This window comes from Argopecten irradians, chromosome 3, assembly GCF_041381155.1.
Source record: "Argopecten irradians isolate NY chromosome 3, Ai_NY, whole genome shotgun sequence".
Taxonomy (NCBI): domain Eukaryota; kingdom Metazoa; phylum Mollusca; class Bivalvia; order Pectinida; family Pectinidae; genus Argopecten; species Argopecten irradians.
Genome location: NC_091136.1, coordinates 45,074,661 through 45,093,851, shown reverse-complemented (window position 1 = coordinate 45,093,851; position 19,191 = coordinate 45,074,661). Strand labels below are relative to the sequence as shown.

The following is a 19,191-nucleotide window of genomic DNA, read 5'->3' as shown; positions in this document are numbered from 1 at the left end:
TATTTCGCTGTAGTTAAACGGTGTTGGTAATGTTAGCACTCCATAAAATAGCCCGGGCAGTCTCTATTTGTTATCCTAAATTTTCATATTGTTAGTAAGCAATATGTATTCTTTACGTCATAAAACAATAAACATATTTTTCATTGATTATAATTGTGGACTTGATATATCATAAACGTTGACTATAAATTATTCATACAAATAGCATTTGATCATATTTTTCCTAGCACACCGGATCCGTATCTCTACCAACCGACACGGAAGTGTAAATAAAGGCTACGTGTGTGAACTCGCGTGCGGACGTGACCGACGCTTGGTCGCACATTTGCTTCGCAATGTCGGAGCAAGGCGCTACATCGGGTACTCCAAGGGGAGGGGGTGACGCCCAACCCCCTCGGGACACGGGTGTGAGAAAAAGGAAGGGCAAACAGAAGAAAGAAGACGCTCCCCCCACAACACAACAGGACAGTTCTACAAACAACCGAGAAGAAAGCCAAACGACAGCCCCGCAAACACTACTGCCACCACAGCCGTACGAGGAAATAGTTTATGTTCCAGCTAATAGAATAGTTCTTGCTGTTCCAAAATGGTTGTTAGTAACATTGATAGTTGTGTGTGGTGTAGTTTTTGTCGGATTTGGTGGTTACATGGGAGATTTGGTCTGGAAAAAATACTTCATTGCCCATGGATATGGAGACAATGTGATTGGTGCAGTAAAAGCTTCAATAGGTGAGGAGGCCACAGAATTGTTTCTCCAATTCGACATTGACAAAGATCAAAAATTGTCCATCGAAGAGTATGAAGCGCTGTATCACAGACTGGCTGGAAGTGGGTTTAATGTGAGTATTTCGCAACACCTCATAATCACTAATCAGGTTGCAATTGGGGAAACGCCAATTCAACTAGAGTATTAGGTCTATACCCAATTAGAGTATGGATTTGTTACTAAAAAATTGATAAAAATGCTTTAAAATAAACTTTTCTCAAATATTTTCACAAATCACATTATTAAACCATATTAAAAATACCTCAATTTAATTTCTTTATGCGTATGAGATTGAACAAATGTGAAGATCTTCCAGCATATCAATGTGCAAAAAGAGTGCAAATCAAATTAGGCTCCAGAGACCTAACATTAGGCTTGTAGTAACATATATGAATAACATTGATGTTCATTCAAGGTCACAGGGGTCAATTAGACTAAAATCTTTGAACAATTTCTTTTGAATAACTGAGATCCCCTAGAGAGCTGATATTGGGCCTGTATCATACTGGAATGAAGGGTTATTAAGTTTGCTCATATTTAAAGTCGCAGTCAGGGATAAAATTGGCTAAAATCTTCTAATAGATGTTAACTTGTATGTATATAGTCAGATGACTGTTAAGCCCCATTGGGCCTCTTATTTAACAGTAGCATTTAAGTCATTACAATGTATTTGTTCATACCAAAATGTATGAACTGTTTACAGGTGACAGCTCCACCAGAGTTTAAACAGTTGATAGAGGATAATGATGAGGTGATTACAGTGAGATCACACTTTAAACCTCTGTTACTGGAGACCATGACCAAGGACATGGAGGAGACAGTAAGTCTAGCAGCTTTGTCAACTGATTTACATATTATCTTATAGAGGAATCAGAATTTTGATAGAAAACAGCATTTCAATAGGTTTTGTTTTTGTATGTTAAATGAGGTATCTTTGGAAAAACAGAAAAGAGGCTTTTATATTATTATTTTATATATAGGGCCTCAGAAGGCTTAATTTTATACATAGTTGATTTAGAATTTTGAATGCTAACTGCAGAATTATTTAATGGGGTAAAATTAGTCTGATATATAGCTCATAGAAAATAGATGATTTTGAAGTTGATAATAAAATAGCCTAAAGCTAGCAAGGGGTTATGTTTTGGAAGTGTCATAGAGACGAGGTCCCCTTGGGTAAACCTTTAAGTTAATGAATATTAACAAATCTGTGTGGCCCATTGTAAGTACAGCTGATGTGTATACACATGTGTACTGTTTCATTCATGTATTGACAGAAAACTGATCTTTTTGTAAACTCAAACTAATTGGAAAGGTGTGCGTCATATAGACTACATTTACAAAACAGTCAAGTTAATAAAACAAATACTGATGTGGTTCAGGGTAATCTTAATAAAAAAAACCCATTAATTTGTAAGAGATTGAAAGCCTATGTCCAATAAATACCTGCTAACAGGGGAGATAACTCAACATAAGGAAATTTCAAAATGCATGTAGTCTTTTCTGGTTATACATCGATATATTAATACTTTCTTCTGTAACTTATACCTGTTAAGCAGATTACATATATGATATACCATTGATATTAATTCTTTGACCCTGATCACAGTATTAGTGAAAGTATAAATCTAAATTGTTGCCTTCAGTAGAAATCCAACCCAGGACCAGTAGTTTACCTGGTAATACTATTCAAATGCTCACCAATCAAATCCAAAATATCTCCCTAGCTGAGTGAGATATCGTCGTTATACTTATCACCACAGTTACACCCATACCAGTGAGAAAATAAGTATTAACATTTCAAAAACATAACCACAATTCTTACGTCCAAGGCTCAGTGCTACATTGAGGGAAGGTGATTCAGTTTGTCAAAACATTATCAGGGAACTATAACTTTCAAATGGATACTGGGGAACTGGCATTTGGACTTGTTATAAGATACTTACAAAGGGCTAAAATGCAGAGATGAAGTTTTTCAATAGTGTTACTTTTCTGAGAATGATGTTTTATCAATTCTAGTTGGTTGGGGGTGGACTTGATCCAATGGCTGGACTGAAGGGTTGGACAAAGCCCAATATTGAGTGGACCAACCTGGGAGTAAAACACTTCAAGTCCTTCTTCCCTAAAAAGGACATACAGATGTCGAGTCTGGGTGAGGCATATTTTATCTACCAGAATAGTCCGGGGGTCCATGGGACAAACCACATGTCCAGTAACCGGTATTACCCCCCACAACTGGAGGAGAGCCTTGTTGTTATACACCGCATGCTCAACATGTTCCATGCTCGTCCATTTCTCCGCAACCGTTTTCCCCCTCAAGGGGCTGTGGCCTGTGTCCGAGCTTTCAATGACCAATATGTTGACATAGCCTTCAGGTACGATCAAATTTTACTGAGGATGTAATTTTTATAAACCATTGATATCAGCTGTATTTTAACAGCCTAATTTTAATCTTAATGTACAGTTCTGCTATATTCACATTGTATCAGAAAATGTGTTTATAATTTGAATATTCTTGCTATGAAATATCTTGTTGTAATCAATATTTGTAATGTATTGTTTAGCTGTTTTGAAAATAACATAATGCATAAAGAATCAAATTTGTTGATTGCAGAATTCATGGAGAGTTCCAGCTGAACGAGCCACCATTTTATCCTTTCTGGTACACACCTGGGCAGTTTACAGGGAATCTGGTGATGTCTCGGGATCGCAAAAAGATCTTATACTTCCATATGTATGTCCCTACAGAAAATAAGCTGAATGTTGGTAAGGAAATAAATCAAGGCAATGATTTTTGTAATCGCATTATGTACTGTGTTAAGGAAATCCTTTTAGTTACAGATGTAATACCATTATGTAAACTAGAACTGTCGCCGAGTGAACAACTGATACCCCCGCTGCACAAATTTAGCACTCCATTAAAAGGGGACAATGCAAAACACTGTATAGTTTTCTGAACTCCACTTAATGTCAGGGTTCTGTGTACCAAATTTTATCAAAATCTGTCAAGTAGTTTAGGAGGATTTCGCCGTACAAAGTTGTGACTACAGACAGACAGATGGACACCCAGGTTCCATTACAGCAGTGCTACCCCAACTGAGAATGACACGTGTATATAAACCCCTACTGCTCTACTGCTGACTTGTATCGATGTATTGAATGAGTGTAGCTAGTTATTTATAGACTCGAGTAAATCGCGGGTGCTCTGGCTATATTAGCTGTACCAAACACAATCGTTATTGTTACAAATCCCGTAAAAACTTGTGTAACTTACACACCAGTGTACTTTGCACATGTATGTATTTTTTCTTAGGGCTGAAAAAATCAACTATCGGTTCATATTGCACATTTAAAAATTTGGGGGGAAAACGATTTCCGTTGAACCACAAATTCAATGCTAGAAAGGTGGTAATTTCATTGCAAAAACATTCACAATAAATGCTTGACAAATTGCACAAAGAAGTGTTGTATTTAGAAGAAATAACATAATATAATTGCACTGTGTTTGTTTTCTTTTAGTGAAATATCTTGCAGAACATGTCAAAAACATTGGCAGTCCGTCGTAACTCCGGCAGTCCGCCGTACACGTTTGGCTTGCAATCCGTGCGTACACTTCTTCTCCATAAACCGCTGTGCTCGGATTTCAACAAAATAAGCAATATGGGCTACTAACTGAAATTTGTACAAATGATGGGGTGCTGACCCCCCAGGGGGCCTGTCAATGTCTGGAGATAATACACATGAATGGTTATCAGAACTATTTGAAAATATTATAATCTAGCTATATAGTTACTTAGAAATTGCCACAGTATTAAGTTATTAGTGTGTTTGAGAGATCATTAACAAACTTTAAAGAGCAATCGGATAGCAGATACGTTGGCTTGCAATAATCACATTGTGAGTGAACTCACTACATTTTGTCACAGGGGGCCAACTCAATGTAGCATCCAGTACCAATTTACCTGTGGATTTGGTGCCAGTACCCGAGTCTATAAATAACACGGCTACAGTACACTCATTCAATACATCGATACAAGTCAGCGATAGAGTGGTAGGGGTTTATATACACGTGTCGTTCTCAGTTAGGGTAGCACGGCTGTAAAACCCCACCCTCTAACATATCAGAGTTAAAGCCTCCATGCCTCATGTATGGCTTCTACATTAAAGTTTGGGGATGACTGGTTGTTTTCAAAAAGATGTGCTTTAAAATAAACAGAGAAAGTGCCCTATTCATTTAGACGGGTCTGTAAAATGCATACAGCATTTTAAAAATTGATCTTGCATTATCAAAATGTACTGGCATTTTCGAAATGAGCTCCAAAATAAAAATTATAATGTTGATAAATCTCCCAATATTGTTGATAATGTTCGATAGATATGGAATGGTTGAATGGTCCCCTTGAAGGAGAAAACATGGAGGTAGATATAGGCTTCCAGCCCCAGATGGAGATTACAATGACAGCTCCCTCAGTACCTCTCAATGAAGAAAATCTGAGCTACCAGAAGGACCTGGAGATCCCTGAAGATCCTTCTATGGAAGATAAGGTGAAGGCCATCAAGTGGACAGGTGAAATTAGTATGAAAGAGGCCAGGAGAAATATGGAGGTTAAAATGTACCCATTTAAACAGGTGAGGGGTTATGTCAAGGATTGAAATATTTTGTTTCACATGTACCATATATTCCATTAGAAGCCCGGTCTCTAATAAACGCCCCCACCTAAATACCTATATTCTTAGCTACCAGTATTTGTCCAACCTTGTAAGTTACAAAACTTTCCATCAAAATGTCAAATTTTCCAAGTGTAGTTCACAAAACATTCCATCAAAATGTCAAATTTTCCAACCGTAGTTCACAAAACATTCCATCAAAATGTCAAATATTCAATAGAAAATCAGTTTCAAAATCATAACAACACATTTGTCTTAAGCGATATGAGCTTACGATTGTGATTAAACTTCAAAGGGTCGACTTGCAGGCCTATAAAGCTGCTAAGGGCGTAGGGTGATGAAGCCGTGTGTTCACTGGGCCAAAATGAGCTTGAGAATTCTTCTGGTATTGTTGTTAATATGGGGAACGATCTTTTTTTGTCTTTATAGAGTTTCAAATATATATGCAATTTTGCATTTTTTCCGTAACCATGGAAACATTGCTGAAAATATCATATTTTTGTACCAGGTTCGTTTCCGGAGCATAACTCTAAAACCAGAAGAGATATTTCCATGAAACTTCATAGACACATTGGTCTTATGGTCTAGTAGTGCCTTTTGCTATTTTAAGGTTTTTGCTTTTTGTACTTTTTTCTGTAACCATGGAAACATTGCTGAAAATGGCAGATTTTTGTGTAAGAATCGTTTCCGGAGCACAACTCTAAAACCAGCAGAGATATTTCCATGAAACTTCATAGACACATTGTTCTTATGGTCTAGTAGTACCTTTTGCTATTTTTAGGCTTTCATTTTTTGCACTTTTTCCATAACCATGGAAACATTGCTGAAAATATTATATTTTTGTACCAGGTTCGTTTCTGCAGCATAACTGGAAAACCGGTTGAGATATGTGCACGGAACTCCATAGGCACATTAGTCTTATGGTCTTGTAGTGCCTTTTGCTATTTTAAGGTTTTCAGTTTTTGTACTTTTTTCTGTAACCATGGAAACATAGCTGAAAATGGCAGATTTTTGTGTAAGAATCGTTTCCGGAGCACAACTCTAAAACCAGCAGAGATATTTCCATGAAACTTCATAGACACATTGTTCTTATGGTCTAGTAGTGCCCTTTGCTATTTTTAGGCTTTCATTTTTTGCACTTTTTCCGTTACCATGGAAACATTGCTGAAAATATGGTAAATGGTAAATGTTACTTTGCAAAACTCCACCCATCTTTGTGTATATAGTCTAATATAAATGTCAAGGCTGTATACCTGATTCAACAATTGCAGCCCCGCTCTACTTGAATTATACTCCATCTTTCTTTAGCTCAACTTCCTTTTTCCTGTTTTTTTTCATACACATAAGTCTCCACAATCAAACTTACTTCAACTTTGATATCTCCATTGGCGGGGGATCTGAATGACTATGTCCTTGTTCTTTTTATTTGTTAAACAATGTTCCAAAAATGAACTTACAACATTGTTGGCAGTATAGATGTACATGTTTTTGATTACAGTTTTTCTGACACACTTTTGAGTCTGAAATTTTGTGTTCTTTGAAAAATGTAATGCCCCAGGGGCTTCTAATGGAATAAATATGGTATTTTATAAATTGAGTACATAAAGATAAGCCTCAAACTCTTAAGTGATATTGTTAATTGGCACACCCAAGATGGCATCATTTGTTAGGCAGTATTCTTTGCACAATCTGAAGGTACATAGTGGATGGCTAATTATCTTCAATGATATTTTTAAGGTTATGAAGATGCTGTTCAAAATCAGACATCAAGTTTATACTACTTCTGGCTAGCCTCCAGTACAGAATGCAGGCATTTGTACTATTGAGGTGGCAGAGAAATTAAGACAAAGCTTTTGATGAGTAAAAGAGACAAAAAATCTGTAACTTGAGAAATGTTCATCTTATGTGAAATATTAATGCATTGATCTTGTTTATTGACTGAAAATATTTTTGCAGGTGGAGTATTTCAACTTCACTCAATCATTTGAGAAAGCAAAGGAGGAAAAGAAGCTGGTGCACTCCATATTACTTTGGGGTGCACTGGACGATCAGAGTTGCTGAGGTTCCGGGCGGACTCTCAGGGAAACATCCCTGGAAAGTCCGCCCGTCGTCTCTCTCCTTCAGGAGAGCTTCGTTAGCAGTTGGTTCCTCATTGCTGATTTGAAGGTAAATCATTATTCTCTTTTTTTCAAACAAATTGAATTTTCTATTATTCTTAATTACCTTATGTTGAGTACAGTAGTACTATAAAGAATAATCTGTTGTTATTAGGTACAGTGTAACATTGCTGGAGACACCAGGATTATTGATACTTAAACACTGCTCTCTGTAAAGACCAACAATGATCTCTATAGACAGGTGGTCTCTATAGACAGGTGGTCTCTATCGACAGGTGGTTTTTATAGACAGCTGGTATCTATTGTCAGGTGGTATTTATTAACAGGTAGTCTATTTGGACAGGTGGTCTCTATTGACAGGTGGTCTCTATTGACAGGTGGTCTCTATTGACAGGTATAGACAGGTAATCTTCATAGACAGATGGTATCTATTGACTGATGGTATCTATTGACAGATGGTATCTATTGACAGGTGGTCTTTATAGACAGATGGTCTCTATAGACAGATGGTCTCTATGGACAGGTGTCTCTATTGACAGGTTGTATTTATTGACAGGTGGTCTCTATAGACAGGTGGTCTTTATTGACAGATGGTGTCTATTGACAGGTGGTATTTATTGACAGGTGGTCTCTATAGACAGGTGGTATTTATTGACAGATGGTCTCTATTGACAGGTGGTCTCTATAGACAGGTGCAGACATCGCGAAAGTTGAAAAAAATGATCGGACATTCGGACCAGTAAGGACTGTGAGTAAGCTGGACTGAACAAGATTTTGCTGGACCGAACATTAATGTGAAGTTTTGAAGTAAACATAACTTCCTGCTATAAGTATCCGGGCAGTTGTTTACATGGTTATCTAATTTGTCTTATGCAGTTTACATATTTGCCAGGTTCGGCACCTGCATAAAACTTTAGAGACACCATTTCTACCAACTTCCTGTACCCGACCGGATGGTCGGTCCCTGACGGGATTTTAAAATATGCGGTCTGAGTCAAATTTTGCTTGACATGTCTGTCGGGCCGGTAAATTTCGCGACATCTGAGGTGGTCTCTATTCATAGGTGGTCTCTATAGACAGGTGGTCTCTATTGACAGGTGTCTCTATTGACAGGTGGTATCTATTGACAGGTGGTCTCTATTGACAGGTGTTTTTTTAGACAGGTGGTCTCTATTGACAGGTAGTATCTATTGACAGGTGGTCTCTGTAGACATGTGGTCTCTATTGACAGGGAGTTAACTGTATATTGAAAAACATTCTCTATATACAGATGGTCATTTAAAATAGACATGAAATCTCCAGAATTAATACTTATATCTTAACTGGCATATTGTTTGTAAAATAATTGTTATATTACACAAGTAGACAATACTTTTAGTGGAGCATGTTTTCTGTTTGACAGGATCTTGAAAAAGATACTCATCAGCCAGTAGCGAGCAAGACGGCTAAACATTTTCTGTCTAACTATAAATTTCCTGTGATGATGATTGTGTCCCTTCCCAATGGCACTATCGTCCACAAGGTCAATGCAAATGAGTTTATGGAGGAAGATGCCCCTCTAACCTCCGTTATAGAGTATGCGTAAGTATATCTTGATAATTTCTGATAATTCAGAGTTTCAACATCAAAGTCCATGTTGTAAGGTTATTGTCTCATGGGTTTATATGGATTTATCCTGCAACTGCCCCACATACTGACCGATAACTACTGCCGGATAAACTTGTGCTTTATCCGTCAATACGAAATGCTTTATCCGTCAATACGATCACGTGAATTTGTTCCATATCTGACGGAACTTTTTCTAACTTGACCCAGAACTTGAACCTTCCGGTGAATGAAACGTCATTCAGTCCCCGCTAAAACGTGACGTCACATTCATCGGAATGACGTCATTTTTACGGTATCCAAAATCTTGTATGGCGGTGTGGTTTTTTTCTTGGCTCATGGCAAAGGTATGTAGTGCAAATTAATTTTTAAACGGGTATATATTGCTTTTTTTGAGTATTTTCATATTGTTTCAGTGATATGTTACACTAAATGGATTTACGGATGGTGTATGTGAATGCGCTTATTTATTTCCCACGGCAGTAAAAAGGAGTACACTCTCATTCGGTTTAGTGAATGAAATATTTACCTCCGCATCAAAGAAGCGTCACGCTTCGAGCGAAACCAAGTAAATAACTGTCAATTTGCTTTCGTTTTGAATGCCATAATAGTTGCAGGATAAACAGAATACACGATTAGTATCTTACAATACAAGTTTTATTTTGGTGCTCGACACGGAAAGCCGAGATGACTCGGCAAAACCTCGTCATCTCGGCTTTCCTAAGTCTCGCACCAAAATAAACCTTGTATTGTAAGGTTATTGTCTCATGGATTGTCTCATGTTTATATGGATTTATGTAATATATTGATATTATAGGGTAGGGAATGTAAGAGCAATCCAAATAAATTCCATCATTGTTGTGAGATTTCTCTTCACTGTTTTCTGGTAGCACTTTGTTGGCTTATAGTAAAAGTGTAATTATACATGATATATCTAGTATTGTGAAGCAAAGAATAAAGAAGCAATAGTCAATATTTCTATCACTTTTTTTAATTCATCTGCTTTAGATATGTCATTATTATACTGAATTATATGCCAAATTCCTAACAACAACCCCCATATCCTCTGATAAAAATGATGCTTGTTGCATGTTAACAATAAATATTTGTATATAGTTGATTTCTAAGCATCGCAGCATTTTTAAGTAAAGTCTAAGTGTTCTGTTATCTCACATGTAGGGATTTCACAAGAGCCCTCAACCTATTGCTGAAATTGCACTAATCAATATACTAACAGTCACAAGTTTGATTCATTGCATTTTTAGGTCATCTGACCCAAAGGGTTAGGACGACCTATAGTCGTCATGTTTCGTCTGTCGTCGCCCGCCGTCCGCCGTGCGCCATCCGCCATGCGTTAACTTCTCACATTTTGAACTTCTTCTTAAATTCTACCAGTGCGATTTGGCTGAAACTTGCATGAAATGATCCTGACATGGTCCCGACACATTGGTTGTTATTTTTGGGGTCGATCCCAAATCCAAGATGGCCACCACAGCCGCTATCTTGAAAATACATTTTGAACTTCTTCTCAAGTTCTAACGGTGCGATTTGGCTGAAACTTGCATGAAATGATCCTGACATGGTCCTTACAAAGTGTTGTTACATCTCTTGTTGATCCCAAATCAAAGATGGCTACCATGACACGATATCTAATTAATTTCCTATATGATTATTGCCAAGGTAGTCAGATGACCGTTAAGGCCCTTGGGCCTCTTGTTTATGTTATTTTTTTTTAAATTTTGTAATTTATAACTTACTATTGATACCTTACAGCAATCAGTATTTTCTTTACCAGTTGGAAAAATTATTAAAATTTTGATTTGATACAGCAAAATAATTTTCATATTGAATACAAATACCAACAAACTGGTTTGAAAGAAGAAACACGAATTGTGCATGGAGTTTGAGCCATTTTGCTTTATAGGAAATACTGATGAATAACATATGTTTCTCTTGTCATTAATGAAATACAACATTAGAAATCATAATTATATTACTTCTTATTGGCTTTACTCTATCACAAGATAATTGTGTATGTGTGTTAAGCTTCTTGCCTGTTATGTATAACCCCGTACACCTTAATGCATCTGCTCAAGCTGAAACTTATACACTACATGTATTTTTAACCCTTAATATCTGTTTCTGAATACTGACATTGTTTTCTAAATTATCTTCCATAAGCTATATTTAAAGATTTCCCAAGCTATACCAAGAGAAATGTCATTTCAAACGCATGGATTTGACATTATTTTAAAAATAATTTGACATTCAAAGTTAAACATATTACAACAAATCCAAAATGTTTTTCCTAAATGAACAAGATAACTACCAGGAAAAAGTGAAAACCTAAGGTGGAATAATCAATCTATTTTCACGTGATCACAACAAGTCTAGTTTGATAAAAAAAAATGTTAAAAGAAAAAAAGTTAGTGTACAATTTTATTTGTATAAAGCAGTTTTTGTACTTCTGAGTTTGTATTAAGTGTGTATGTCATTGGTAAAGGAGCAAAAATGATATAACATTAATATCTCATGTTCAGGATTTTGGAATATAATTCTAAACTCAAGCATGTGTAACAATTTTGAACATAGAAATTATGATAACTATGCCTATACTAGCTAACCAAGGTGTTGGTGTTGGGGATGGCAAGCTGATGGAAAGCAGGACAAATGCATGGCTCTAATGTTTACAGGGATAAAAGTGATGTAATTGAAACCTCTCCGTATGGGAAAATCTTTGGAACAAGGCGTATAGGAGCAAATTCTGGTCCAGGTAAAGATGAAAAGAAAAAGACAGTTCAGGAAGAAGAAGAAGGGTAGGTAGTAGATTCTGGGAAGTTCTGGGAGATCTGTTTAAATGTGAAAAATATGGGAAGTTCTGGGAGATCTGTATAAATGTGAAAAATATGGGAAGTTCTGGGAGATCTGAAATGTGAAAAATATGGGAAGTCCTGGGAGATCTGTAATGTTATCAATATGGGGAGTTCTGGGAGATCTGAAATGTGAAAAATATGGGAAGTTCTGTGAGATCTGAAATGTGAAAAATATGGGAAGTTCTGGGAGATCTGAAATGTAAAAAATAATGGGGAGTTCTGGGAGATCTGAAATGTAAAAAATATGGGAAGTTCTGGGAGATCTGTAATGTAAAAAGTATGGGAAGTTCTGGGAGATCTGTAATGTGATAAATATGGGGAGTTCTGGGAGATCTGAAATGTGAAAAATATGGGAAGTTCTGGGATATCTGTAATGTGATTGATATGGGGAGTTATGTGAGATCTGAAATGTGAAAAATATGGGAAGTTCTGGGAGATCTGAAATGTAAAAAATAATCGGGAGTTCTGGGAGATCTGAAATGTAAAAAATATGGGAAGTTCTGGGAGATCTGTAATGTAAAAAGTATGGGAAGTTCTGGGAGATCTGTAATGTGAAAAATATTGGAAGTTCTGAGAGATCTGTAATGTAAAAATATGGGGAGTTCTGGGAGATCTGAAATGTGATAAATTTGGGAAGTTCTTGGAGATCTGTAATGTGAAAAAACAAGTTTGTTCTGATTTCCATCTAAATTCATTTCAAAGACGAAATGCAGCAAGCAGTTATGTAGCTTATCTTTAAATAAGATACATGTATACAAATTTTATTATATAAGATAAAGATATTTTGTTTGTAGTCATTGTGATATCATAAATTTTAGTGAATAAGCTATTCATTTTCACATCATACTGATAAAAGTTCACTGTACTTAAAAAAAAGTTCAGGTCATCAAACTTTTGACTATTGATCCATATTTATACTATATGCTAGCTTGCATTGCATATCTTGATCACAAATTTGAACATGCATCCTTCAGCTTTATTTTTCCAAAATTTTAGGCGTCAGTGTGCCCCTGTACCCTGTAGTCTCTGTACATTTACTGTTATTTAGTGTATATAGGGTTTCAGTCTCTGTATACATCTATCAATATTATTTAGTGTATATAGGGTTTCAGTCTCTGTATACATCTATCAATGTTATTTAGTGTATATAGGGTTTCAGTCTCTGTATACATCTATCAATGTTATTTAGTGTATATAGGGTTTCAGTCTCTGTATACATCTATCAATGTTATTTAGTGTATATAGGGTTTCAGTCTCTGTATACATCTATCAATGTTATTTAGTGTATATAGGGTTTCAGTCTCTGTATACATCTATCAATGTTATTTAGTGTATATAGGGTTTCAGTCTCTGTATACATCTATCAATGTTATTTAGTGTATATAGGGTTTCAGTCTCTGTATACATCTATCAATGTTATTTAGTGTATATAGGGTTTCAGTCTCTGTATACATCTATCAATGTTATTTAGTGTATATAGGGTTTCAGTCTCTGTATACATCTATCAATGTTATTTAGTGTATATAGGGTTTCAGTCTCTGTATACATCTATCAATGTTATTTAGTGTATATAGGGTTTCAGTCTCTGTATACATCTATCAATGTTATTTAGTGTATATAGGGTTTCAGTCTCTGTATACATCTATCAATGTTATTTAGTGTATATAGGGTTTCAGTCTCTGTATACATCTATCAATGTTATTTAGTGTATATAGGGTTTCAGTCTCTGTATACATCTATCAATGTTATTTAGTGTATATAGGGTTTCAGTCTCTGTATACATCTATCAATGTTATTTAGTGTATATAGGGTTTCAGTCTCTGTATACATCTATCAATGTTATTTAGTGTATATAGGGTTTCAGTCTCTGTATACATCTATCAATGTTATTTAGTGTATATAGGGTTTCAGTCTCTGTATACATCTATCAATGTTATTTAGTGTATATAGGGTTTCAGTCTCTGTATACATCTATCAATGTTATTTAGTGTATATAGGGTTTCAGTCTCTGTATACATCTATCAATGTTATTTAGTGTATATAGGGTTTCAGTCTCTGTATACATCTATCAATGTTATTTAGTGTATATAGGGTTTCAGTCTCTGTATACATCTATCAATGTTATTTAGTGTATATAGGGTTTCAGTCTCTGTATACATCTATCAATGTTATTTAGTGTATATAGGGTTTCAGTCTCTGTATACATCTATCAATGTTATTTAGTGTATATAGGGTTTCAGTCTCTGTATACATCTATCAATGTTATTTAGTGTATATAGGGTATACATACATCTATCAATGTTATTTAGTGTATATAGGGATTAATGCTATGGTTTAGTAGACTAATCATAATTTAGTCTTAGTACAGGTATCGTAGGTGTGCTAATCATAATTTAGTCTTAGTACAGGTATCGTAGGTGTGCATATTTTATTTTGTTAGAGGTTTCTGGACTTGGTGCTCCTGTACAAAATTAACTTAATCAACCTAGTTTAGTTTAGATTCAAGGGACAATTGACATAGTCTTTGTATGAATTGAAAGAGATAATAAACCGGTTCTAATGAAAGTTGGAGTAGTTGGTATCACTGACCAGCCCAGATGTACTATTGTGGCCATGTATCGTACAAAGAATATTAGTTTGCTTACCACCATTACATATTGGTGGTAGCTATGTCCTGTAGGCCAAACCCATCTCAGTGATATTTATCCCCATCAGATTTTACTTTGTAACATGAGCGGCTCCAATCTGCCATGTAAACTTCTGTTAAGATTTTTGGGATCACCGAATCAGTTAGCTGAAAAATTCTATCCACAGTTGGTCTAATGTTGTTATTATTATAAAAGGAAAATTATACAGAGACATAAGTGTTTTAGTCACAGTAAATCTTGCTGCATGTTTGGTTATGGAATGTTTACAGCCTGCCTTATATGGTGATGGATGGACTTCTATATAGGATATTCTTGTTTTTCTTTCTGTAAGCTTATGTAAAATATGGATGGTTTATAAGAAGGTAGTTCTAGTGTGCTGTGAACAATTCTGTGTAATTTAATTGAAGGTAATGAAGAGATACAAAAAATATATAATGTATTACAACTAAAGGCCAACATACAAAGTCCTACTGCTATGTAATTGTAATGATGAAGCCAATTTACTGGTAATTGTTACCTGCAAAAACCCCTTTGATAATTTGAAAATGGACGTGTATTGCAAGTTGCTTAATTCTGGGGTTTCGAGGTCCCAAAATAACATATATAAAGTACAATTTACCAGCGATAAGTCGCACCTTCCGGTGATTATGACGTCACTAAAAGGTGAAGAAGGTGGGACTAATGGACTAATGTATTGAAAGTTGCTTGAATGCTACTTTAATAGTTACAGTGACAGGTACTAGGGAATTATAAGGAACAAATAATAAATAATTATTTATGTAAGTTATTATCATCGATCACCGAGTGTAACTGAGGAGACATTCGATAAGTCTGAGTTATTCCCCTTTGTTTAGCTCTATTCAATGTCTTGGCTGTCAGTATGTCAGAGCAAAATCACAGGTGTTTGATGAAGACATGTTATCATTTAAAACAGGTGATTTGTAGTACACACAGGTATTATTTGTGAATATGCCTGACGTTATCCCAAATCTTTACTGTAAAATAGGTTCCTGGATGGGCACACTTCACAGTATATGAAGTTTTATTATTTGTGAATGTGTCTGACGTTATTCCAAATCTTTACTGTTAAATAGGTTCCTGGATGGGCACACGTCACAGGATATGAAATTTTTTATTATTTGTTAATGTGTCTGACATTATCCCAAATCTTTAGTGTTAAATAGATTCCTGGATGGGCACACGTCACAGTATATGAAGTTTTATTATTTGTGAATGTGTCTGACGTTATCCTAAATTTTTACTGTTAAATAGGTTCCTGGATGGGCACACATCACAGTATATGAAGTTTTTGAAAGAAGGCATGCGTCGGGCAGAACCTTACCTTGCGGAGATGTTCTAGAAATCCAGAGCAGAACCTTATCTTGATGAAATGTCCTAGAAATTCAAAAGAGTTGAAGACTTGAAAAGATGATTGTTAACCAAGACATGGGAGGTATATCACCCATCATTAAATATCACAAATCATGACATCTATAGTATAGCCATAAGACATTCGACCCAAACATTTTATGGTTGAATATCTTTTTGTTAAATATACAAAGAAAACTTTGTTTGTTTTGTTGTTGACAGGTTTTGTTTTGAAAGATTGACTATTAGATAGTAGGATGTATGATGCAAAAATGTCTTATCTTAGATTAATTCTCCTGATTAAAAAACAATGAATTATGTAATTTTTTCATTTGCCTCTAAGTCGAAGGTAATGTGGAAGGTAATGAAGGAACATTGATCTAGTTCCATAAGTACTTACTATTAATGTAGTTTCCTTTGTGAACACTCATAAGTGAACAAGTAGTCTGTCCATTACTGCTTGAAACTGTTTAACTAATGCAAGTTATATTTCAAAAATATTGTTCTGGAATCTGAATCGTACATCTGAACATTGTTGTTTAAGTGTTTGGTTTTTTTGTGTTAAGGTTTTAATTTAATTGTTTTTTTAACAGTAAGGGGAGATAATTTTCAGTTAGACTGAAGCATATAGTTCCATTTTGAGTATCATTGTAATAAAATGTCAGCCGAAATCCACAAAATCTGTATTGTCACCAAAACCCATAATCCATTTATGTATATGCAATAAGGAATCTCAGGAATGCTAGTATCATTTATACATGTACATAATTTGCACATTTGTTTTTAGTACATGTGACATCCATTTACCGCGGTGTTAAACCTTAAAAAAAATTATTATTTAATGAGATAATTTAGTTATTTGGAATTATGGATACACTTCAAGTCAATAAAAATATTTCTTTATGTTGAAATCATTGGTGGCAAGTTGGATGATGACAAATTATAATAAAGTAATAAACTGTAAAAAAAATTCCTATTTAAACTTGACCTTGGACCAGTTTCACAAACTTCCTTTAACTTAAAATTTCCCATAAGAAGACATCACAGAAGTTGAGGAAAATTCTTTAACTTAAGATTTTTCCTTTATTTTAAAGTTAGAAATGTTCATGAAACATTTGTACTTTATTACAGTTGTCTGCAAGATTTGCTATAATTCTTGGTCCACCTACTTTATACATATAATCTCTTATTGCATAAAAGCCAAAGTATGATAGTTTGTATATATTTGAGAAGCTTCCTGAGATTAATATCAGTGCAGATATGTGGTAATCTGCTTCAACATATCTTATATGTAATATGTAGTGTTTGGGGGTAGTTAGGTGTTTTAGATTTGACTAATGATCTCTGTTGACTTTTGATGGAGTGCTAATTGTGTGCATATGTGTATGTATGTTATTTTGAAATATGTTGTGATAATTTATTTGTATGTTTTTGTAAAAATCAGCTAACAAAAGTATTGTTAATGTAATAATTACATAGAATAGGCGATGACTACAGAGTTCTTCATGATTTCTGGAAATCCCACCACTATAGAAATGTACCTAATATTCTTGCAGCCTTTCATGATCAAGAAGTAAACATAACTCGCGTTATAAACTAGAATGTTGATGTTTTTTCTGGACTATGTTAATTTAATGATTCCTCATTACACCAGAATTTTACAGACACAGATAATTAGGATACAACACATTTGGACATTTGTGTATGTTGTCTGGAAAAGGGAACTAAAGTTAGTATCTAAGGCCATCTTTTGTAATTGATGGATAACACAACAAATAAAATAGAAGAAAGATATTTGTACAATTGTGTATGGCTTGGAAGGCGAAAGAAGTGCATAATATCTATATAGGTTTATAAAACTATTAAAAGTTTTATAGACAAAAGTCTAGAAATAACAGGGTTATTTGAAGAAAAAGATTGCTATTTGAAGATGATAAACAGTACACATCATGATCTATTAGAGTTACTTCCCTTCATTTGACTCCATTGACGAATTGCAACAAATTGAAGGGGTTTATCTCTGATAGATCATATTAAAATCTAAATGAAATCCTATTTGTTTTTAATGTGATTTAAATTTTGACTGATTTCCTGTTGTGCTGTAGAATTGAATAAACGTCACAGAAATGTGTTTATAACAAGAAAGTGATGGTGTTATTTTAAGGATGATTGAGACTTGTGTAATAATATAATTTACACCAATGAGCAGTAGTTGGTATATTTTTCACACATTCCAAAGATAGAAACGGGTCTCGGTTTTAAACGATTTAAACCATGGATTCAATTTCTGAACAAATACTTGTATGACGACATACTCAGAAAAGCTTCAGTGCTAGAGTATATCTGATGATCTTGTATCATGTCAGACTTTAATCCATGGCAACAATCAATGTAAAACTGTTATACCACAACAAAATATATTTTTCTACTTCTCTATTAATGTAACAAACTGAATCTTTTTATCTTTACATTTTTGTCTAATAAAGTTTGTTTTTATTTAAATCCTTGTTTGATATTATTTATAGCAAAACTCTGGTCTTTCCGTCCATTAGTATCCCATCTGTTTTCACAGGGCATCTATGCTAAATTAATACGGCAATTTATTTTCATGAAACCAAGCAAACCAGAAATCATCTTTAGACTGTACCATGTAGATAATGGCTATCAAATTTTTAAGAATAGACAATAACGATCTAAATGGATAAAAGATGGAGGCTACACAATTTAAAATTAGTAACAATGTATTATTAATATGGGACAAGCCAAGCTTCCTCTTCCCTGTTAACTAAGTATGATGACCTATGTTACCTGACCCCTCAAGGGCTTCACCAGGAAATGTCTATGCTGTTGAAGGTCTGAAGTTCGCACCCATAAAAAAACCTCTTTTCCAGATCACAGAGAATAACCACTAAAGTCCAGATTTTTTTTTCAATTTTACTGTATTGCAATCATTTAATGGACAGTCAAATGACTTTCAATGCATTTTATTTAAGACTTTATATATTCTCTCCTTTGATCCTGATTAATTTGCCTGAGACTCCTTTGAACATTTCCTCGAAGTCGTTTTGAGTTCAATTTGCTTCCATCAAACAATTTGAATTATGAATTGTATGTTGCTGTGTTCTTGACAAAAATAGAACGTCGTCATA

The 19,191-nt window shown here is 34.8% G+C and overlaps 1 protein-coding gene across 3 annotated transcripts; it reads left to right on the top strand.

Moving 5' to 3' along the window:
• The first annotated feature begins 256 nt into the window (after window positions 1-256).
• Window positions 257-18,544, top strand: LOC138318758 (selenoprotein N-like). Of its 3 annotated transcripts, none has more exons than XM_069261432.1 (9): window positions 258-839; window positions 1,470-1,586; window positions 2,783-3,138; window positions 3,378-3,529; window positions 5,139-5,392; window positions 7,388-7,597; window positions 8,951-9,129; window positions 11,847-11,969; window positions 15,947-18,544. In XM_069261432.1, exons 1-9 carry the CDS (start codon window positions 336-338, stop codon window positions 16,032-16,034), a joined length of 1,983 nt encoding a protein of 660 aa, XP_069117533.1. In that variant the 5' UTR covers window positions 258-335; the 3' UTR covers window positions 16,035-18,544. The 3 variants fall into 3 exon arrangements, with proteins under 3 accessions (XP_069117536.1, XP_069117533.1, XP_069117535.1); XM_069261434.1 differs by lacking the exon at window positions 15,947-18,544 and adding an exon at window positions 15,681-15,744; XM_069261435.1 differs by lacking the exon at window positions 11,847-11,969 and having other exon boundaries at window positions 257-839.
• Window positions 18,545-19,191: the final 647 nt, after the last annotated feature.